The sequence below is a fragment of the Corapipo altera genome, unplaced genomic scaffold (assembly GCF_003945725.1).
Source record: "Corapipo altera isolate COAL_440 unplaced genomic scaffold, ASM394572v1 0, whole genome shotgun sequence".
Taxonomy (NCBI): domain Eukaryota; kingdom Metazoa; phylum Chordata; class Aves; order Passeriformes; family Pipridae; genus Corapipo; species Corapipo altera.
The window spans coordinates 8409390-8433957 of NW_020884872.1; the positions used below are offsets into that span (position 1 = coordinate 8409390).

At 39.8% G+C, this 24568-nt stretch overlaps 1 protein-coding gene across 6 annotated transcripts in view; it reads right to left on the reverse strand.

Annotated features, from left to right (window-relative positions):
- The window catches only part of PRRG1 (proline rich and Gla domain 1), a 33724-nt gene extending 14288 nt beyond the window's left edge, over positions 1 to 19436 (reverse strand). Inside the window, exons 1-4 of one of the 6 annotated variants that reach the window (XM_027637296.1) lie at positions 19345 to 19423; positions 18205 to 18279; positions 16632 to 16686; positions 2300 to 2348 (exon numbers count right to left, since the gene is read on the reverse strand). In XM_027637296.1, the coding sequence (XP_027493097.1) occupies positions 2300 to 2309 (10 nt within the window). In that variant the 5' untranslated portion in view covers positions 2310 to 2348; positions 16632 to 16686; positions 18205 to 18279; positions 19345 to 19423. Of the gene's footprint in view, positions 1 to 2299; positions 2349 to 3208; positions 3228 to 6297; positions 6318 to 13904; positions 13944 to 16631; positions 16687 to 18204; positions 18280 to 19344 lie in introns of those variants that run through there. The other 5 variants (XM_027637303.1, XM_027637312.1, XM_027637322.1 and 2 more) reach the window with 5 other exon arrangements.
- Positions 19437 to 24568: the final 5132 nt, after the last annotated feature.

Below are 24568 nucleotides of genomic sequence, written 5' to 3' on the forward strand. Positions count from 1 at the left end.
GTGCCCATATGAAGAGTCAATGAAGAGTAGCTAATGCACTATAAATCAAGTTTCCTTTCCTCCAGCAGATAAAACCTAGGGAATTTCATTTCACAGCTGGAATTCATCCCTGAAAAGAGCAATGAGAGAAATTATGACAGCTTTGTACCGGATGCAGACGGAAAAGAAATACAGGAAAATGCAGACAGCTGAAAGTACCCTGACTTGAAGATTCTGGTCCTCAGAAACAAGATAAAAATCTTTTTTTCTGCACACACAGTCTAATCTAGAAACAGAATAAAGGTTTTAAAGCTGGTATGTTAAGAAATGTTGCATTCGATACACACTGCTCTGAGTTTCTAGGGAATACTTTAGTTTTCCAAAAGGAGCTAAACATACATTTCTGATTCAAATGCATTGACAAAGAACAGCAAACATTAAGATAATTCAGTATTGAAGAACAGTCAATATATGACTGTCTAAATGCCCAACTTTTTTATTTAGCATTCACATTCAGAAAGCCTGTCTTCTCTCACAATATAGTATACAAAATGCATACATCACAGAGACAAAAAAAAGCCCACTGAGGAAAATAAACTACATCCCATATTAATTCTGAAGATGTCTGATAATTAATGATCTCTGGTTAGTCCAGATCAGGAACGGCTTTTGAAAATGCAAGGCTGGAAAAAATAAAGTATAATAATTTGTTTGTTTTGATGTGACATTTTTAATGCTCTGCACACTCCTAGTGTCTTCAAATCCTATTGAGAAATCAATACAAATTCATCAAGGCAACATGAGAACACATGAATCAAAGCAATTTTGATGAAGATACTGATTGAAATACAGGAATTTAATGAGAATCAGTCACTGCCTGATGAACCCTATAAAAAGAGAGAATGGAACCACACTGAAGAATCCATTTTGACTTCTTAGTATTCCAGGATCATAATCCTGTAGATATTCAGTTATAGTTGGATAGGAGTGTGTAAAAAAAACCTACTTTGCATTTTCAGCTAAGCCACAGTGTGGCCAAATTCACTACAGCTGTTCTTGTGGAGTTGAACACAATCAGGGAAGGCTTGTATGTGGCAAGAATAAAGTAATGAAGCACGATAAAACATACTTTTTTACTTTTTTTTTAAGGAGATTAGCTAGCAAATACAAGATAAAAATAAAAATTATTATTTTGGCATTATGTAAAATAGACACAGAAATAAGTAATTTAAAGTCTCTTTCAGTCCCTCAGTGTTTGTAGAATATAGATGAAGATACATATCTACTAGCAGTTTTAATGCATTTGAATACATTATTTCTTCAGACACTGTTGAGCTCTGTAACTGCAATACTTGTCTTTTACCAAGCTTTTATTCATCAGAAAGCTACAAAAAAATAATTCCAAAGACTTGGTTTCACTTTTTATTACTGAAGAGAGCAATACAGTCAGATCAATCTATTACACATTCTCTGTAAAACCTTCATGGTATCCTAACAGAGGATGGATACTCTACCAAGGTAAAATTCAATCAGAACCAGAGACAGGCAAGGACACGAGAGGATAAATACACCACAGCCTGCCAGCTGAAGCTGTCACAGGGAAAGAAAACAGGCTTCAGGTCTTTAGTGACAGAAGGAACAGGGAGCAGGAGCGTGGGAAAAATATTCTGGGACACAGAAGTGTGGCCAAAGCAAAGCCTGGGGTATTCTGGACACCAAACCCAGCTCTATTAAGACCATTATTGAGGTTTCCTTTTTTTGACTCCTTCCCAACAACTAAGCAGACTAAAACCACCACTAAAACCACCGTGCTAAAAATAAACATTTAACCTTAAATTTGAAGCTGCTGCTATTAAATTTGAGTCTTTCTGTAGTCCACCTTAATAAAACCATTTGGTTTGAATAGGGCAGAGGGGTGAAAAATGATTTGTACATTTCTTTGTTAAGCTGAAAAAGTGACTTCTGCTCTAAAAATTTGGAGGTACTGGGACAAGACTAAAAATAGTTAAAAGTAAAGTACTCAAGGCTGGAAATTGAGCTCTGTTTTCATTCTGCAGCCAACTTTCAAAGGGCCACAAGTAAGTCTGTGATTATTATGGTCTTCAAATGGTCTCTGTCAGAACAGTCGTAGGATTCCAGTTCACATCAGTGTGGGCAAAGATCTGCATTGTACATAACATTCAAGCCAGTCCAATGCCAGAGGGCATTTTTTGTGCAAAGTTACCGGGATTTTGAGGAGAGGACAGTTCTGGGGTGTGTTACTGCCCACTTCATAGGGAATAATAAAAATGCACACTCATCACTAAGTTAACAAACTTACCACTATCCATGATGATTGCTGTCAAGGCAGGGAACTTGCAGTATCAAGTCTGTAAACAAAAGAGGAAACATTCTGTTGAGTTTATGAATTATGATGAACTTGGAAAAGTTTCCCTTGATTCCCTAATACTGTTACAAATATATCAAGATTAACCCCTCTTTTGAGATGTACCACTACTGCAGGCAAACTAATTTCAGTAATATAGGTATACTATCAAAAAAAAGTTAACTCTTGTGAGCTGGTGAATGCTTTAACCTTTTTCAAGGCTTTTAACATTCAGAATATACAAAAATGTTAATATGAAATAAAGGGTGTGTATCATTTAAAATGTAATGCAGCCTGTTTTGCCTAATTGAACTTGAAAGGTATTACATTCTCCACCGTAATTACTTATACCTTAGCTAAGACTTAAATTTACTCTGCAGAGATCAAGTCAACACATTGAGTCCATGGATCAGATTTTTTGAAATCAGAACACACATGTAAATACATTCAGAGTCAGCTACTGATTAAAACAGGATGCCTGCATAAAGTGCAAGGGCAGAACAAGGCCTGCAATTTGGCAAAGGAACTTGCAATACATGAGAGGCTCCCAACCAGCCCTACAAGAACTTACATGCACTTTGGATCTCATCTTGGAAAGAGAACAGACAAGAGATGCTCTCAGTTAAAGTGCCTGAAGCTCACTGCACCCACCAGGCAGAGAGCCAACAAGAACTGCATCTGAAGGCAGCAAGAGTAGTTTGAGGGACTGTTTTCTGTGTCTTGGAGTCTTTATTAGTATGGGAAGAATTGAGAAAACAAAAGCTTTCATGAAAGTACAAGAAAGGTACAACTGCCTAACCAAGTTAGTAGAATATCACAAGGTTAAAGGTGTTTTTTTTTTTTTTTTTTTAATTAATAAATTACCTACTCCTAAATTCAGAGGACAGGTTACACATCAACATGTACCATACTGATGCCCTCACTTTTCATAAATCCAAACCCTCATAAGCAAACCTCTCTGTAAAAAGGGTTGGCCATGGCTGTTGTAAAAAAAAGAGGGAAAGTTAATGTTTCCAGCATGGCCCGTCCAACACCATAATTCATCAGGCAAGAGCAGACTTTGTAAACAGTATTTGTAAGGACTGCTGAGGTGAGTGGAGCTCTGTAAAGACATCCCAGCCTGCTAAACAAAACTGTAGGATTGGGACTACAAGACTCATAGGATGAAGGAGTAAACTGATTTTAAAGCAAGTTCATCAAATCTCTGTAAAGGCAAATAAATGTGGATAAACAGCAAACATTAAAGCATTCTGAAATCTCACCACCACAGTGTTTAGCTTGTCATCACTAAGTATTGCAGGCTAACAGAAGCAGAGGACTTAAAATTTTTTTTCAGAATATATATAAGACCTCTTTTAATACACTGAATTTTTCTTGCCAGACTCCTCCGTGCTAAGACAAACCACAGTTGCCAATTGCTTCTTGAATAAAATTAAAATTAGCATCATTTTCTGGGCAGTCACATTGTTACAACCCAAATACCTGTGATGAAGAAATTGCCAAACTTATAAACAGGTCACAAAAGAACTGGCTAGTGGTGTAACTATTCTCTTCACCTGTTACATCATTATTTTTTTTTGCCAGTTATTACCCAGCAGTTTCAGATGGCTGCTTTTGCAAACATCAGATAAAACATACAGCAACAGAAGAGGCAGGGCCATGAGTGCTCCCTTGCTCTGTTAAGTGGCAGTAATGCTGTGCATTAAACACACCTTGCCAGGCTTTCCCCCTCTCTAATGGAGTCATTTTTCTGCAATAAATTTCAGTTAGTCTTTAATATTTCACCCCCTTAACAAATAACTTGGGTGTGGATTTCAAAAACATTAAAAAAGCAAAAGGCAGAACATACACATCCCCATCCACGAGTCACTACTAGATGGCTCTGATGGCTCTGCCTACTTGGAACTGTGGTGGAAAGAAGAGGAATTTACATGCCTCTCCCCTGCTACAGGATGTTTTCCACCAGGAACACAGCAGGACACTGCCTCTGCCTTGGAACCTTGCACGAGGTACTTGGTAAGTCATAAGCTCTGGGAATGAACATCAGAAAACTGATATAGGCTGGGAAACTGGGAAAAACATGTGGAGGAGGAAAAGAAAAAAAAAAGAAAACACAGAAGGAAAAACACATTTTAATTTCTTCAAAGGTAGGTATATTAGGAGTTGGTGACAAAATAAAGATTTCCTGAAGTGGCTGCAAAACACAAATTACATTTTTCTTTACCTCCTTCATTACAGAAGGAAACAGTATGTCCTTTTCTAAGAAATCTCAAATACAGCTTTCCAATCAGTGGCTGTAGTACAGAAACTGCCCTTCATAAATCTACATTAAATTCTTACAGGAATTACAAGTATTTAGAGCTCCCTGGAACTAATCATGTCCATTTCCCACCAAATGTGTGTCTTTTCTATGTTCCCCTGACTTTCCTCTCTATATCTCCTCAACCTTCATTTCCAAGCTCCCACAAATCATAGCTTCCTCCTATGACATCCAAAAACCTACTGGGCAAGAGGCTGATTAAGGACAGGGGCAATGGCTGCCCTGCCACTACACAGACATTTCACTCACAGAACAAACTCTCCCACTGCAGAGGAACCACTTGTGCCTTCACCCTCTACTTAACTGTCCCTTCCCCTAAAGGGAAGGAGTTTAATTATATTTTAGTCCTCTTCTCTGACTGGCTTGGTTCAAACTGACTAAATAGTTCAAAGGTTGCTTGGAAGAAAGGATAGAACATGGACAAGTACAAAAATCTTTTTTACCGTCATAAACCAGCTAATAAAGCTGAAGAGGGCTGACCACACCACAGGAACATCTTGACTTGCTACTGACTCATTTATTCCTCTACCCAGCTCTTTATTTAGTTTTCTGCTTTTAAGTCTTCACAAACCTTACTGAAGCCTATGTATACAGAGCAATCTTTTTCATATACATACACAAGAACACACACTCTTCACCACCACCCCCCACCTCCAATAGTATCTTACTAGTAACACCAATGTTTATTGTTTCAGGAATTCCTCTTCTATATATTATTCCCTCCACAAGGTTACATATCACCTTAAATTTGCTTGTGGAAAAAGTGACAACAGGGTGGACAGCATGGGCAGCTCTACAGCCACGCTGAGTGTCAAGCTCTGAGTTCAGTGGCAGCTGACTTACCCAAACCAACACGTGATCTTTCCTCACTGCCTTCCTGGCTGTCAGTAGAATGGTTAAAAAACATGACAAGAAAACAATGAACCATCCACTCCTGGTAGGAATTATAATGACTCAATGAGAACACAAGTTCCAAAGTGTGTGAGACAGCCAAGGAGACACAGCAACAAGGCCTGTGCTATTTACCAGCAGCACCCTGCTCACCACCAAAGGGGTGCAGTCTCTTACCAAGGGCAAATATTTTGCATGAAAACTCAAGGACCTAATATTGAAGTAACAAACCAAGACGTACATTTCTTTTCACAACTAACCTAAATTTTCTTTTCCTCAATCCTGAAAGTGCCCAAACCTTGCCTGCACTATCTATAAGCATAAAGCATAGAATATTTGTGTACACTTTTCCAAAGCTGGTAATCCTATTCTAACAGTGCAGTGTATCCCTTAAATTCTAAAGGTAACTAATTTCAGCATTAAAAGTTGTTGGCTTAAGACAATATTCCTGCAAGATTTTGTTGCATTTATTAAGATCACCATCTTCAGTTGGCAGCACACACCTCTTCTGGGTACATTTCCTGACTAATGGAAACTCGTGTGCAGCATGTACCATTACAGGACAGAGGATCTGACTGAGGGCACACAAAACTGCCTGCACTGTTCTCACTCACTGTCACGTGTTCTAAGGATACAGAACATCAAGAACAAAGCAAGTCTTTAAGGGAAGGGATTAGAAAGAGAAGGGAAAATAAGGCTAATGTAAAGCAGCAGTGGTATTGTCCCTCACTTACTTTCTCACCTGCTGCATTAACAGGGACTTAAAACACTGCAAGGCCACCATGCTCCTCTCACAGCTGGGGAGGGATGAGCCTGACAGCATCCAGGTAGGGAAGAGGGAAGTGTTTTTTTTCATTCTGCAACAGAATTCTTAACACAACATTCAAGTGCTAATTTTAGTCTTGTAATCTGTACAATTAATGAAAACACTGGGACACAATTTATAACCAGATGCCACATAGAGCTATATAATTTCTTAAAGTTATAAATATCTAAATTTTTCTTGAGCTTTTTATGAAAGCAGGTCCATTCAAGGGACACTTAACTAAAACATTAGTAGATGTTCTGTCTAAAAATAAACACCCCTTTTCTAGCCCTCAGCCCCAAACCAGGCGCAATGCAAAACCTGAAACACTCCTGTGGGAGGTCTGTTTAGAAGAAATATTAAAAGATTATCAATCTGTCTTCCTGTGTAGTTATTTAATTATCTGACTGCCATTTATACAAAACGCATTATGTGCCTACCTAAAAATACCAGTCCCACCACATACATCTTTTATATCCTTGGAAAAAAACGTTACAGAAGACTAAAATTTTACTTATTATCATCTGTTTCACAGGAACTTGCTTCCCAGGAAAAGTGTAACAAATAATTTACATGGATTCAAATGCTGAAGAAATAGATTTATTTTTCTCTGACCAGAATAGGATATAGGATATAGAAGAACCTTGTATTTATTAAGTTGCTCTTAACAGCACGGTTTTTCAGGGAATTTGGTGGGAATAAAGAGGGATGGAACATTTTGGAAACTACTCTGTCAGACAAGGATGCAAAAGATTTGTCCCACCTCAGACTACACAGGACAAGGATAAGAGTAAAACAGAGAAATGAAAAAAACCCCTCTGCTTTATAGATGCTATCTGATCACAGCATTATAAAACGTCATCATTAATTCTGATGACATAAGGACCCAAACCCACAGAGCAGGTGACTAAGAGAAACCTGTACTTAGCAGAGTGCCATTGCATCTTTAACCCAGTGAAACCCATCATTACTCACAGAGCAAGCAGGCTGAGCACAGCTCTCCAACACCGCCCTGAGAGCAGAGAGAAGGTGGCTCTTCACAACTGCAGCTGGCCAGGACTTCAGCTGGCAGAGACTGAAGGCTAAGCTTCTGCCCCAACTTCACCCCTTCTGCACTTGTGGGTTTTTTTTCCTGTTAAAGTTACATCAATATTCTGGCTGGTTATTCTCTGGATATTTCCAGGCTCCTCCGGTTCAAAGAGGGAATCACTGTAAGTTGAGACATCTCTCCCTTCCCCCACCTTTCAAAACCAGACAAGAACATTTTCCTGATACACACATTTTGGCAACCAGGACATCAGGCAGGAGAAGTAACGAAATTTTCTCTTCAGTGAGGAAGAATTTTGGGAGGTTGCATTGTTTTAAACTCCTGGGGACCACCTGGAGCAGTTCCTGGGAGGCAGAATTTAACACTTGCATAACTATCTGTTTGGAAACTAGAACTCCACAAATCCTCAAGAGACCAGGCCTTTCTGAGCAGCCCACAGAGCAGAGCTTCAGGTACCTCTCTCTTCTGTAAGTTACTGCTGGAAGACATTGCTTTAGGTTAGACAATCTCCTGTGCTTCAGGAATTCAAATTTTGAGTATTTAACCTGAGTATTTAACACTGAAGTGTTGATATAACTAATTCTTCTCCTTCTTTTTCAAGTGAGAATGGTGAACAATTAAATAAAGCTTCTGCAGCAGGATGTGTTTTTATCCTGATTTTGTTTGGACACAAAACTAATGTTACTCACCTATTCTACATTCTGCTCCTATCCCAATACCTTTTAACCAAATCTGACACTGAGATCTTTTTCTGTGCTCCCAAAAGTTTTCCATGAAAATCAATGACCAAGAAGAACAAAGAAAACCCATTAATGTTGCCACTGAGGTAAAGATGGCTTTACCAATTGTGGCAGTATTTCAGGAAACATGGCACCTTTGGTGGCTGTAAATCATTACCCATTTTGCCAGCAGAAAGTAGGTAGTCAGGAATCATAACACCATGTTCAGGACCAGTCACAGCCTGCACAGCCCTTTGCTAGGTGGGAACTCAAATAATCTGAGGAGATGAGAAGAGGGAAGGAGCTGCTGGCAGCACATACGAGGTGTCAGAATATTGTGGTAATTTGGGCCAGTGGCTGGCTAATAAGAATAAGCATGTTAGAGAACGAAGGAGAAATCAGATTAATAAAGCAGGAAAGGTCAAAAGGCAACAGAAAGAGGAAAACAGCTTCATTATATCCCTGGTGCTCCCTGACCTAATTACTGTTTAAGTCTCAGGTTCCAAATAAAACTCAGGTTGTCAGACACTTGGATATCGTCTATTCTAACCTAGGCTTGAATAGCTGGACTCTTTATCTGAAGCAATTACAGTGGCCGAGAACAATTACCTCTAAGTGCATAATAATTATCTCTATTCATGACTGTAGTCACATTACCTAGGAATGCAGAGCAATACCAGTGCACCTGAAGAACAAAACAATTGGTGCTGAGGACACTATTTACCCAACACAGGTCGAGAATCTTACTTTGGGGTAGCTACAATTTCATTCCATGAGCTGAGCACCCTGTGGCAGTGGGACTGCAGCGGGTGTGCTCTTGAAGAATATCTTCTGGTTTACCTTCATCCAAAAATAATTTAGTCTCAGTGCTTTGAAATGATTCTGCAGCACAAACCAAAGCACAGTAAGTGGTGACAATTGGGAGATTTGCTTTCCAAACACACTCCTAATCTGAACCAAAATGCTACTGGAGATACATCCAATGTGTACTGTATGACTGCACTCAAAACAGTAAGAAGCTATGAGGAAGGAAACTCTGTGTAAATGACTGCACAGGAAAAGCCAAGGGTTGCTATGGGATGATAGTGAATGTCTGGCAAAACTTCCCATAAAGCTACAAAATTATTTGACAAACACGTTGACAAAAACAAAGATAACATGAAGCTCTACCTTGAGCAAAAACTCAAACCAAACAAAAAAACTTTTCGAAGACAAAAAACTTTACCACAGTGAATAATATTTCTGAATCTCAGTCTATGTGCTTGTCTCTTGAATTCAAATATTATGTTCTTACTGTGGAAATTAAATACTGCTAATGCACGGGATACCACAGGGACCAATCTAAGGCCAAAAACCTGAAATACCAGAGTGGTTGCTCAGAAACACCAGAAAAGGACACACACATAGATAACTAATCCAGGAACTAGGAGAAAACCTGGACACTCCTCACTTCCCCAAAAAAACCTCCACAAACAAAAAAAGCACATTCTCCCCTCACACATCCAAAGACTGGAAACTTGCAATTACAGATTACAAAATTAACATCCACTTTATGATCACCGTTATCAGTATTGACAGTAAGTTCTTCTCCAAAATGTTACCAGTTTCTAAAACCATAAAGTAACACACCAAGTCAATACACAAGAAGCCAGAGAAACTGCATGATCCTTTTGCATGCATTTAAAGGTGGTTGAAGTGTTAAATAACATATTGACAAAATCTTACATTATACTAGTAAGGTGAGAGCTGCTTATTGAATAACTATCAAGTATTTTTAAATTTATAGAAAGATAAAACAATCAATGGACCTGCTAGTGCTTTTCAAGAAAAAAAACCCCACATGACCTGTATCAGAATTGCTGCAGAATGTTTCCTTTATAGTATGTTTTCACTCACAGCCTCCCTAAACTGGATGCTCTGAATGTGCATTCATTTAATTTTCTTCCCCTATTTTGTTCCTGTTTTCATACAAATGAAATGTTTGCATCTGTTTTGTAAGTTATGATCAAGCCAACTTTCATTTTGTAGTTCAGACCGTCTCCTGATGCTTTGCAGACAACAAACCGAGGAACAGTCAGCAGCTCTCAGCTTCAGTTGAATACTGGATTGTGTAGGGATTAAAAATTACATATTACTATTTATATGGAAAGAAGGAAAAAAAAAAAAAGGAAATATCCTTTGTGTTTAAATAACCACTGTATAACAAAGCACTCAGTTCAGAGAAGGCAGACACTGAGTTGATCTAATTGTAAACTTTTGTCAGTAACTACCTGGCTGTGAAAGCAGGGAAGCAGTTCAGTGCCCAACAACCACATCCAGTTCCTCTCCAAAGTGGTTTAAACTGGATTAGGACCAGGGCAGTATCTATCAGCACATAACACCACCACATAACCAGAAACTGAGCTGACAGATGGTAAATGGTCTCTTGAATAGATCCTACTTACTATCTACACTCTCCTTTTTTCATTGGCTCTGAGTCTCCCAAATCAATGCATAAAAACTTTCAGAATAAGCAGAAAGTAGATTATAACAGTGTCTTCTACCTTTTAAAAGCACTCATGGGTTAGGTAGGAGAGAAACAAAAACTGAAAAAGGAAAAAGAATGCTACCTTTACTTCAGATTGTATCTCTCCAGGCATGAGAGAAAAGGGCCAAGTAACAGTATCTGAGCACAGTTCATCCAAAAATGTAATTTCATTGTAGATACAGTGTTTGTCCACTGACAGAAGGTCACAAGATCAAAGCTAACAATGTAACATTCATCCTGCTCTGAAACTCTTTTAGATGCTTTCTTCTCCAACACAGCTTATAAAGTAAACCCATTACTTTAGTGTCACAAATAATACCTTTTACAGATTTTCAAATAACACAAACTGGCTGCACAAAATTCAGCCTCCAACTCTATCAAACTGTATCCAATACTCAAATCTGCTCTTTTCACAGAGAGACCTGACAATTCCATACATTTGAAAAAGATTATCCTTAATTCACTGAAGTTTTTCTTGAAATTATTACAATACTGTGAAAGGCAAGGAGCAATAGCTACTTTTGAAAATCAGTTTCCCACTAAACTACCAGTATTTTTCAAGTATCTATTAAAAAATCCCAGAAATATTCTAGCTCTCAGAAGGTGCATTTTTGTTGTGAAAAGAAACCTGGATAATTTCACATTGGCATCTTTGTTTTGTATACAATAATTTCATAGCAAACATAAGCTCACTTCTTCATAACGTTTCTTTGGCTTTTCTGCGATGAGGCAAATATTCTGGTCTGGATACTGCATTTAGCAGTTGTTTGGTGGGCCAACGTCTAACTCCTCATCTATTTGAGAAAAATTAACCCAAAACCAACAAAGTGTAAATTTCTTTGTGAAGTGCTAAACTAAACTAGAGAAATGTGCAGACAAAGCCTTCTCTTCCACGTATTTATGCACCGTCAGCACGCTTTAATATAAATTTCCACCCTGCCTGTCCTCCCCTGAAGCAATGCATATATGACTACATTTCAGAGCATGTTTTAATGGGATTTTCCAGTCAACCAAAAATCAAATTGCATAGAAGTTATGAAAGAGTCATAAACACATTTTTCATCTTATTGAATTATATGGTAACTAGGGAAAAGATAATGAGGCACAATTCCTTTACAGATTTTATTAAATTTTCTGTCACACTGGCAAATTGCATAAAGAGAGTGCACTAAAGTTGTACAGCACTAGAATCCAAAGAACAGCTGCAGTAAAGCAGAAGGGTAAACAGCCCTACAAAACATGGAAAAAATGTTTTAAATACTATTATTTCCCTCTCTCAACACCCACACCCATTATCCCTCACATCAACTTTACCTGAATTTCCAAATACATTAAGATACACACATTATACACACATTGCACTTCATTTTTTCTGAGTAGGATTGGAACAAACCTACACACAAAATACTCCAGCTCAAGCATATGGTGTTTTGGCTTCAGCCTTGAACAGGAGTCAAGGAATTTTACCTCTTTCCTGCCACAGATACCCACTCCTTACTGAGGATCAGCCCTCTGATGTGGGCTGATGCAGTTCTGTGCTCTGCACCAGAGATTTGCCTCTCTCCCACCAACCTCCCTCTCCTCCTCTGCCCCTTCCTCTCTAGAACAGCAGCAGAAAGGAAATGTGAACTTTCCAGACTTTATCTGCCACCAAAGCTAACCACTCAGAGAGCTAGTTTTGCATCCCTCCTTAGCTACCTTGCAGCCTCTAAAACACAGATTACATTTAGTTTCGTAAGACTGAAGTCAAGGATGAATTTTTATTTTAAATGGGTGTTTTGCATTAAAAATGCAAAAATTGAAAACATCAACAGCATTTCTTTTCAAAGGATGTTAACACAGTTTTTCTATTTCATGATTGTTTGCATTCAGTAATAAGGGCTTTGTGTTGTCCTCTAGTCCAACAACTTTACTCATTGGCCCTTTCCAATCAACTACTACAGAATAGCAGAAAACCTTAAATTCATGGAAGTTTTCCTAAAGAAAGCACAATGGTCTAGAGGATGGAGGTATTCTGAACATCATAGCTCACGAGAAGACTGGAAGATGACCTAACATCTAATTCAAACTGTCATTTATGAAGAAATAAATGTCCCAGTAAAGATCTAAGTCAGAGCTGATCAATCACACAGCATAAATCCATACAAAACAAAGCTGCATCAGTTCCAGCAGCCACAGAACTACCAGTATCAGGTTATACTTATAGAGAGTTTTCCACACTTTTCAGCACTGTGAAAACACAAGTGCAGCTCCCAAAACTAAAACAATAATTCTACTGTTACTCTTCTACTCCTTATGAAGTGATTCAGTACAATATCCATTCTGCCTGAGTAAAGCACAAAAAAATATGTAACAAAAACAATGCAGAGGATGTTCACTATAGAAATCTGTTTTAAAAGACTTGGGGTAAAAAAATTTTACACATATTAAAGTTCCTAACACTAATATGCCAAATTAATGTGTCAAATTTGTGTGTGTGCAATCAACTGTATTTGAAGACATAATTTATCTTAATTGTGTCAAAAGCATACACAGAATGAAAATAAAGTTAGCTCTTGAAAACTTTATTCACAACTGAAAGATTCTCTACAGAATCTAACATGTCTAACATTTTATTCTTGGAAGATTTAAAGAGTGTTCCCCCACACCTCCACAAAGCTGAACACATGGAAACTCTCCACATGGAAAACGTGGTGGAGTCTTCTAATAAGAAGAAATACATCACTGCTATTTTTTTAGATTTGGTAACTCATTCATTTGTGTGTTCACTGAAGAAGTCATTGGAGAAATCCTAGACATGCTGCCTGTCAGCTTGTGCATCTCCACCTTTTGTGTTTCTGGTGTAGATCACTTCACTCACACAAAATTTCATAGAATCACAATGCAGCCCAGGTTGGAAGGAAGCTCAAAAGATTTGTCTGGTCCAATGTTCTGTGGAAAGGGAGCCCTGTTGAGGTTATCTACCATCTCTGTCCACTGCACCCTAGAAACCTCCAGTGATTGGGACTTCACCATGTTCCTGGGCAGGTTGTTCCAGTGAATGACTGATCTCAGTGTAAAAAATTTCTTTCTTACACTGAGATGAAAACTTTGACCAAACTTTTGCCAAGGGTTCCTAAAAACGGCCACAGTGAAAGTGCTTTGATACTTCCATCTGAGACAACTACAGATGAGCTTTTGGCACTTGTAGTTGGGCACTTCTTTACAGTTCACCCTAAATGGTCCTTCCATGAAAGAAGAGTTTGTTCACCTTTCTTCTCTCTTTCTGAGATTGACCCCAGGGTCTGTTCACTGGGTTCTTGGTCTTTTTGTGGGATTTCCTTGTACCTTCCTTCTTGAGAAGTTTGCTGCTGTTCTTCAAAGATGTCAGCAGAGGAAGACACTGATACCCTGCTGCTTCTCTGATGGTTCTTGAGTCAGCACTCATATCAATCCCAGCTAAAGCTCTGTCTGAGAAGGTGGTCCCACACACACAGATTCCCTCCACCAAGTCAGTACAAGTTCTGGCTGGCAGCACCCAGTGGAAAAGCTTTTTGTGTGCATGTGTGTCAGGATGCTTGTTTTGCAATAAAACAAATCAGCTCCCTGGTTCAGTCGACTGCAGAGCACTAAGAGTGCTAGTGCCAGCACAAGGGAAGCAGTCAAAACACAAAACCTGGCAAGGATGGAGTGGAAAAGGAAGAACTCCTGTTTTCAGGCAGCAGGAGAAGCTTAGATCAGTTAAGCTGCTTACCCAGCCACACACTGTGTGCCATGCCTTTATTTTGCTGCTGTCCACAGCTCTGACAACCAACAGTAACAAACAGAAAGTAGCACAGTGAGTCCATTGCATTTCTGATGCTCAGAGCTGCTCAGCAGTATTGCAATGGAATGTCATGGACTGTGTTAACTTCAGCTGCCATGGGAGAAATCTATAGGAAGAGCAGCAAGAGGTTTAGCTGATAATCCTGCTGCTGAAACCTTATTAGTCCTTCCCCGTGGCCGTGAGAATGAACAGGAGACTGAAAGTTAAAACAGAAAGTTGCTTCTCCCCCCAGGTTTATTGAGCAAATAGTTCCAAGAGTAAAAGTCTGCAAATAAAAGTTGAAGAATACACAAGGTCAGTGAACAGCTCACTGATAAACCTGGGGGTCCAGCCAGGTGCTAAAGTTTCACCTGTCTGATGAATCAACCATTCATGAATTTTCCTGGTAGAATTCCATAAACTGCTTTGCACCAGTGAGCAAACAAATTCACACTTTGAGTCATTCTCTAATGCCAAGTAGGAAACATTTAGAAATACAGCTAATTACTATAAGTATTGCAGTTTAGGCAGTCAAGTGAAACAGTTAATTTAGCGATAGGGATTTTAATGAGGAATTGCTGTAAAGTGAGTCTTGAAACTGGTCCGTGGCATCCATTGTTACACTACAGGAACACAAAGAGCTCAGCAAAACAGGAACATCCAGAATTACAACAAAAGGGTATAACATCTTGGTGTAAACAAACAAATAGAAAAATCTCACCTACCCTACAGTTCTGGAAAATATAAATGTTCTGCAGTTTCAGGCAATAAAATGAGTACTTCACCAGGATTAAGAAGCTTAATCTACAATAAACTACTCCAATCCTACACTTCACATGGTCTCTCTGGATTTTAGTATCACTTAATTTGACCACTCTTGGGAGTAATCATATTGGTACAGACTGACTACTAAATGAAAAACTGGAAATATGTTGAGTGTGTTACCTTAGAAAAGGAGATGACAATTTTCAAAAGTCATTTCAAAAGTGACATGAGAAGGCCAATTCAATGCTTTAAATGAAACACTCCACTGAGCAGGTACACAACACAGTGCAATGTGTTAAAGGTAAGGAACCTCAGAGATCTTTCAAGATGCAATTGCACAGTAATCTATCTCTCCCCCATGTCAAGACACTTAGTTTCAAAATAATATTTACACAAAGCAGCATTGTTGGTTTGAAAACAGGCAGCACTTGTGCTGCTATACTGTCCAGGAATCTCAGCCTTTGATGCTAGCTCCAGTATGTTAGGCTGTGCAAATATATTTCTTGTCTGATTTTACATATTTATTTCTGAACAGATGCCTAATTTTTATCCAAAATTAAAGACATTTTACATAATGATTATCTAACAGTAAATATAAGCAATAGCCTGAAATACATATAAAACATCTCTCAACAAATATGTTTCCTAAGCAAGCCAAAATCCATGGTGTGATTTTAGGTGTTTAGGATGCAATTTCTTTAATTTCCAGTATGAAGACAGACTTCATATTGAAATGTAGCTGTTTTAATAATGGTATTCAGCAACCTTGATTAAAACACAGATTACTTGATAATCAGTACCATCAAAAATGCTGGCAAGGAAAGAATGGGTTAAGTGCATTTCACACCTCACAAATGCACATCAAATTTTGTTTAACAAGAATCAGTAAATCAAACAAAAGTAAACAAGGAAAGGGCTGGGTATTGTCAGATTAGATTTTAAAAGGTCAAATAGTTACCAACATCTGAACTCAAAAATAGCTGGCAGGAGAACAGAGGCCAGACATGAGGTCATTCAGTCCACTCCCCTGCCAGCTCTGTAAGGTTCTCTACTGCATAATGCAAGTGCTTTTGTTTATAATGTGGAAGAGGAAAGGAAGCAAGGGTGGGGGAAGAAATCAGATTGTCTTTGGAGGCTGAAGCAAATCAACCATTAAAGAAACACCAGCCAGAGAAAGGCAGCATCCTGGAAACACAGCTGATGGGAATTCATGAAGGAGAAGGATGAAAACCAGCAGCAAAGTTTCAGGATTGAGTTGAGAAACTGAAAGCAAAAGCTGTTAACATGATATGCCAAAAAAATTAAAAGTCTTGCCTATAGGCAATCTGGTGTCATTTGCTGAGTAAGTGGGAAGAAATGAAGCACAGAAATTTCCTGGAATAATGGAAGTGGAAGGGTAAAATGGCTTAGGTTTTTCCCAGTACTCATACTTGGGGTAAGGGGTACCAACCACCTCTCTTGTCCCCTGTGCATCCAGGTGCTTCTAAGAGCCAGGTAAGAGTAAAAGTAAGCCAGATAAGGTTTTTTTCAACCTGATTAATTCTGTGATCTGCCTCATCAGAAGAATATGGAAATGGTTACACTATCACAATTGAGGGAGGTCACAGAGGTAGGCAGAACAATACGATGGCCAAGACAATCCCGGGAAAAGCTGTTTAAAATGACAGAGAAAACAAAAATGTTCACAATATTCTACTCTAAAATAAGTTAGCAGTGTCCTGAAGTATATTTTATCCTGGTTTTGCCAGAGAATTTATTCATGACTCTAGATAAATTACCTAAAAATGCTGGTTTGAGGTGGGTACCAACTACATACATCTTTTTTAGGGATGCCTCTCCCAAAATCTGGGTTCTTGATCTGCAAAAGCAGCATAAGCTTAGACCAGATATTAAAATTTATTTGCACCTCTATACTTAATATAAGCCAAGACACTGAACTCAATACCCTGAAAAAGATCAGATCCTACCTGGACCAAATTTGGTCTCCATAATTTTGTCTTTCATTCTTCATGTGGAATGGGAGGATGATTTCCTTGTCTTAGAAGAGTTTTGTCAGTTAAGGGGGGAATTTGTCAAGTACTGAGATACTTGACAAATAGAGGACACAGGGAAATTTGCAATTCCACAATCAAAGCAGAATTTGATGCAGATTTGAGTCACATTCAGAAAATGTCTCGATGTCACACAACCAAATTAACGAGGATGAGACCAAAATAATTCATCTCTTTAACACCTTGAGTATAACAGGATTTTTTATGCAATAAACTATATGTTATTACTTAACAGAAAACTGTAATTCAATCTAGATGTATGAAGAGACTGAATTAAAGGTAACTTAAGAACTTCAGGTCTCCATTTTTGAGTCATTCTGGAGATGACACTATTAGTATAGTTACTCTGACTGTGTGTAACTACCAACTTCTAATGAAAGAAAATTGATGTCACCAAGTTATAATCTCAACACCTGCACTATAACCAGCAATGCTTTGCTGTTTTGAGCTAATATATTAGTTGGACAAATTTCTGGATGAACTTGTGTGAGAAATGGATGTTTCACCAAGGGATTTCTTGTTATTTGCTAATTCCAAGAAAACAGATACTCAGGAATCCCAGGCTCTAGCCTTATCTGTTTTGAGAAATAAAGTTTTCTAGCCTAAGAGAAGTTGAAATGAGATGGCTGAACACATGACTAAAAATCTCACTCTTGTTTTCCATGCAGTACTCTCACACATAAATTCCCTGTCCCCTCTTCTCTGGCTTCTAATTTCATTCCCCTGGTGCAGCAAGAACTACTCTTGCAATCTCACTCACTGGCTAAGGCTCCTCAGACTGCTTGTCACCTCTTGCACTTGTAAACCTCCCCCACAACTGCTTTATCAATGGCACTCCCTCTGTTAAACACAAGAGCCAGAATGCTCAACATCACAGTTGCACAACCCCTTTACAGAGGTCTGTCTCTGCCTATGCTTATGCATTAAAAAAAAAAAAATTGTATACATACCTACTCATTTATGTACGACAAAAATAAAGTCTTTCCCTCCACATCACACGTTTCCTTGAGCCAGTATAAACTCTCCTATGGTAGTGCAGAGAAACAGACTGATCACTAACTAGGTTAATCAGAAAGTGTTTGTAAGGTCACTGTGAATCTGTGGGTAATGCTCTGTGCCACTTCACCCCATTGCTGCATAAACAATGGTGCCAAGCATGGGGAGAGAATGGTACAGAGAGTGGCAACCAGCAGCCCAGGCTGCAGAAAAAGCACGACTTCAGTGACAGCAACAGCCAATAGTAATAAAAAATTTAAGGTCTTGATTTTAATCCAGAACACCAGCATCTGCATAACTGTCCCTCTTCTCTTCCCGGGCTTATCTATGAAAACTTAAATTAGTGTTCTTCACCGGCCCCGTTCGTCTCCGTTTTGTTCCCAACAAGCCTTGGCCACCGCCTGCTCTCTCGCCCCTCAACCAACGCAACATTGAATCCCAGTTTCAACTGTGATGACACCGAGGCTGCCCCTGCCCCTGCTGTTTCCAGTGGATGTGGATACATTGTCCCCTTGCCAGCTCCAGGCCTGGGAGAGGGTCCATGGGACCCCGGGTCGAGGGTCAGGCTCGTTCCCCAAACACCCATTCCCATTCCCATCCCCAGCATCTCCCGGCTTAAGCCCTGCCCTGGGCACGGCAGCCCAAACACGGGCGGGGTCTGTGGGTGATCCTGCCCAAAGTGCACACAGTTTTAACAGGAATACGAAAACTTCAGATGGCCGTGGCTTTGTTTTGGTGGTGGCGCCTTTTGAAACTTCGGAGAAAAGTGTATCAGCTGCCTGTCTCGGAGACAGCCACTACCTCTTTCAAAAGACAAACTCCGCAGGATTCTTCCTTTGTTCGCTACAGTCCACACATTTCCTCCCCGGCTTAACTGGAAACGGCACAAACCCCGTGAGAGAAGTTTCCCGGGCGGTTCCCGGGCGAAAGGCGCCGGCACACGTTCCACCCTCGCTCCCCTCCGAGGGTCTCCCCGCGCAGCCCCCACAGGGGACTCCCTTCCCGGACGCACCCGTCGGGCACCGCCCCGCCCGCTCCCCTCGCCGGGCAGCCCCTTCCCTTCCGCGGACACCCCGCGGACAGACCGCACTCACCGCCGCCGCCCGGGCGAGGCTCCGGAGCCGGGCCGGGGGTGCCGGGCCAGGCTGTCCCAGCGCTGCCGCCACAGCTCCCGCTGCGCGCTCGGCGGAGCGGGCGGTGTCCGCGCATGCGCGCGGGAGCCTGAGGGCGGCCGTGAGGCGGGGAGAGATCGCGGGCGACCATGGGCTTCTCTTGCTCGTTCCCCCGCTCACCGCTCCCCACCGCTCCCCACCGCCCCTCTGCTATCCCGCGCCTTTAGCCGAGGCCCTTTTCAGGGCTGACCCGGGCAGGATGATTCCCTTCAGCCGCCCCCGTCGGGACCTTCCCACAGCCGCGGCCCCAGCCACGGGCTCAGCGGAGCCCGGTGGTCGCCTCACAGCTGCCCGGCTGAGCCCCCCAGCACAAGGCGTTTCCAGCCCTAAAGTTTATGTCAGTTTGTGTGTATAACAAAATCACAGGATCAATTAGGTTGGAAAAGACCTCTGAGATCATCGAGTCCGGCGTATGACCGAACACCACCTCGTCAACCAGACCACAGCACCGAGTAACTCGCCCAGTCCTCAGTTAAACACCTCCAGGGTCGGTGGCTCCACCACCTCCCTGGGCAGCCCGTTCCAATGTTTAATCACCCTTCCTGTGGCGAAATTCCTCCTAAGGTACAACGTGTATGTAGATACGCGCAGTCTATTCTTCTTGTAGGGAAGTGACACACATACACACACCCACCGGCACATGTGGTCTTCCATGGAGAGCTAAAAATTGCCCCAAGAGTCGTGATTTCCCCCTTCAATGTGTCCCCAAGGGTGGCTGCACGGACCCGTGGTCTTGTTTTCCAGAGTTCTGGGCTTTGGGGTGTGCTTGGATCTCACCGCCCTGGAAGGTGCATTTCAGGAACCCTAAACCCCCTCATGTTCCACATTAAAAATTAAAGGTTGCACATTAAAAATTCAGTTGGTTTTTTGCACTGCCCAGAATTCATCTGAAACCAAACTCTCTCAAACCAGAGAGTTTGATAGCTTACTTTTGTTTGTGACTAGCACCTTTATTTTTGCCTCTGATTTTTAATGGCTGTGTATGGAAAGAGGATAACGCTCCTCAGAAAATTCACAGTAAGTGAATAATCCCTACCTGACTTCAAAGGTACTGTTGTCAGTGGTGCATTGGCCTGGTTATAAATGACTTTGGAACAATTCACAAAAATAACAGCTTGGCTTGCCAGAAGAAAGATTGAGGTCTAAACGGTGTGGAGCATAAAATACCATTTATTCCATGAAGCTCTATATAAATATGCAGTGGTTTTTGAAGTTTACATTGCTGCTGTCTTCATGTTCAATGCTCTGTGGCTTCAATTTTTAGTGTTGCTATTTTGTATAGCAATACTTTTTACCTTTAAATTTATATTAACAGACAGCTGACAATCATCAGAAAAGGAATGAGGTAATAGTACAATCAGAGAAATGCTGAGGGAATAGAAAAATGAGACACAGTTTGCAACAGGTCAGATGTGTCTCAGCTTCTTTAATGGATCTTGACCTATAATAAAAATTAATACTTTCATTTGTGTCAACTCAGAACTGACACTGAGACCATCAGGTTTTAAACAAAAGAAATTGGATCAATGTGTCTGACAGTTCTTAGACAAAATTATTTAGAAATTCGAATCCCTAGAAATAATGGGAGGCAAAATACCTCTTCTCTTTTAAAGTTTGTTTAGAGCCTGACAACAAACGGTCAGCAGTGACCATGGAAAGAGACACACATCATCAGAGGTTAGGTCTCCAAGAGAAGTGGATTTACATCTGCCTTTCTTAGGGAGGCAGGAAGTTTTCCTGTAATAATTTATGAATGCTTGCTACAGGTTGTTTGAATATGCTGTATTCAACCGTATCTGTTTAACTTAATGGCAGGTGGTTGGGAAACAACCAGGAAAGGCAACAAATGAAAAATTTATTTGTTAGGGTCAGAGACAATATTTAACTTAAGAATTATGCAGTCTTTTCTTCCTTGATTCCAGATGCATTGCATAGTTTGTTTGTGAAGGCTGAGAGCCAAAGCTCAAAAGGGCTATGAAAAAGTTAGAAAACACTGTGAACAGAGAACAAGAAATGTCATGGCCATATTTGAAGAGAGAAAACTCTCATTGAGCCTTGCTGAAAGGATTGGAGGCAGAAAAACAGACCAATACTTGAGTAGAACTCATTGGGGAATCTTACAGTTGTGTGGACTTTTTCCTTAGAAATTAATAATTTTTTAAGGATATAGTTTAGTAAAATTTTAACTGGAAGAGGTACTTGGTCCATGGTAGAATTTTCTGACAGAAGGAGACCCATCAGGATGGATAATAATTTTACTGTGTAAGTACTTTCCTTGGATTTTTGAAAATTAATTCAAATCCTGGCTCTCCTACTTTGAAATATTTGAGTCCCAACTTTTGGAGATGTCTCGCTTTATACAAATAATTAAGTATTCATGAGAACAGCAGTAGTAAACCCACCTGAATGTCCTAACTTCCTGTTGAGATGAACGATTCTCAGTTCTCAAAAAAAATCTTAAACCTCAGGGTTTTTTTTCTCAACTTCTGTCGTGGTACAGAATAATTCAAATAAATTTGAATTTTCATTTCATATCTGCTTTCATCTCTAAGAGTAAACAGGGATTTGATTTTAAAAAGGTTGTCATGGGCAAGTACACAGTTGCTTCTAACTCCAGGGTACCTCAGGAGGTTCACTCCTGAGTCACGAAGAAAGTGATGTAAAAGTGACAATCGAGCCAGACCTTTCTGAGGTGAAATAATTATCATTATTATGCAGCCCAGGAGAAGGATAAGGAGTGGGAGAAACAAGTATTTCGTCTGAAGGGAGATGGAAATTCAAAATCTATTGCAGTAAAAGAACTGAGAAGACTTAAAAAGTGGAAGGAAGAGTTTTGTCTAGCACAATAACTGCGATACTGTACTGTTTTCTAGAAGGATATATTCTAGTACATACCCTAAATTTAGGCACAGCATATAAAGGAAGTGTACACCACAAAGTCATCTTATTTTTTTATGTATGTAATATGATATGAATAAAGACACTTTTACAAACAGAACTTGCTTGAAAAAAACAAAGGAAAAATATATAAAGTATGATTTACTGTCAAGGGTTATCATGAATTCTGTCTTTCAAACCCACATATCAGTTTTCCTGCTTGTGCTGTGCATTGTGTTTGCACAACTAACTTGTACCCTGCACTGGAACATTTCTCCGATGTCACACTTTTCACATAAATGTAACTGGTTTATTGATTCTTTGTCATCAAACAAAGCAAATAAATGTAAAACCAGGAGGTTTCTAAGATGCCATGTCACATGCAGATCCAATGTCCTCATTACTCAGTGTTTCCTGCTCTGTGACTTTTTCTCATCTCCTGACACATGATAAACTGCAGTACCAAAGGGGGTTACACTGATGACAAGAAAACAACACAAACTTTCCCTCCTCATTTTGTCCCTTCATTTTGGTTTGCCATGTAGTTTTGAAACTTCTGATGTTTCAGTGCAAGAGTGCAGGATGCAAAGAAGCAATTACCGCTGTGGGGAACTGTGCCGTATTTTCAGAATATTCAGCCATTTCCCCCATCCAGGCCCTCTGCCCTGAGATCTCAGGCTGGAGCAGTGTTCCTCTCAGCCACGTAGGCAATAAAAAGCTGCTCTTTAGAGCCCATTAAAGGTGCTTCTTAGGCAGGGGAGTTGGTCAGTGCTGGCAGCATCGATGAATGGTGTTCCCAAGGAACCTCCTCATGACCCCAATGCTGCTACTGCTGCACTGAAGCACTGCCAAACAAAATCTTCACATCAACAGGCTGCACTCAACATCTCCCTGTGCACTGTGAGAACTAACACCACGTGAACGAATTCTACACTCTTGGGCTGTTTTCAAGTGTGTTAAAATATCACTGTGTAACACATTAACTCAATTCAAATATTTTAGATTTTTTTAAAATCCTTAGTTATTCTAGCAAAGCAACATTGGAATGTTTAGTGTTCTAAATGGCTGCTCACATCTAAGTGGCTTTGTGCTTTCAGAAACTAATTTATGATTTGATCCACTCCCTTCCCAAACATTAATAGGATTTGGTGTGTGTTCCACTTGTACTGTGAATTACTCAGAAGGCACCATTTTGCATCTGTGGATGTATTCATCTGAATCTCTGTAGATCACACGAGTGTGCAGTTGATCAAAGACAAATATTACAAAGAATTGCAAGTGCATTTCTGTTCTGTAACAGCAGTATGGACAGCAGGCTGCATATAAGTCCACTGTTTTCGTAATGTATATTGTAGTTTGATTGGTGGCCTCCATACAGCACCTATGAAAGTGCCATAATTATTTTTCTGATCCTGAGCATTTCCATATCTCATAATTTCTTTTATGTTGAATCAAATAAAGGGAAAGAGAAAAACAAATAAGGGGAAATATTTAAAAATAAACTGGGTCTTTTCAACTGTGCAGTTCTTCCCTACACATTAATAACCAAACCCCCCCAACATTTTATGACATGAATCTGCAAGTTATTTAGGACAGTTGTAGACCTCAGAACTGAAAATTACATTGTGATATGCCCAGATCCCTACTGGGGCAACAAATTAAAACAAATTAAAAAACTTTCTAGTCAGGGCTTCCAAATAGCTTTGTTTCTTAGTGGATAAGAATGTGAGAATACTCAGAATATTCATAGCATCTAGAAATAAACAGTTGATGAAATAATACCATTCTTAAAAGAGAGTCTGACAACTGTTAGGGAAATTCCAGTCCCCTTGATGTTTGTGGAAATAAGTGATTTTGGATTCACACTGCTAGACTCTATCCTGTGACTTTGGAATATATTTCCTTACTTTTAAGAAGACTGGGAAATAGATGAGTGACATTTTATAACACCATGCAAAGCTTTTAAAAGTCCATTTGATATAAAAAATAAATAAGCAACTATGTTTAAAAGGGCTGTTCTAGCAAACTCACTATTCCTGTACCACAAGCAACTCAGATTTCATTTCTGTGGTTAAAGAGTCTCTCCAGAACATCTCAACAGAATAACCTCCTTGCTGTGCATTTTTTCTTACAGTTTGTTCTGCTGTTGACAGTATAGATCTGATACACACAGTCACAAGGCAAGCATACAAAAAAAAAAGGCAAGTAGTTCAAGTATAAAAGCTGGAAATTGATTTATTTAGTTTGTTACTACATACTGTCACAATTC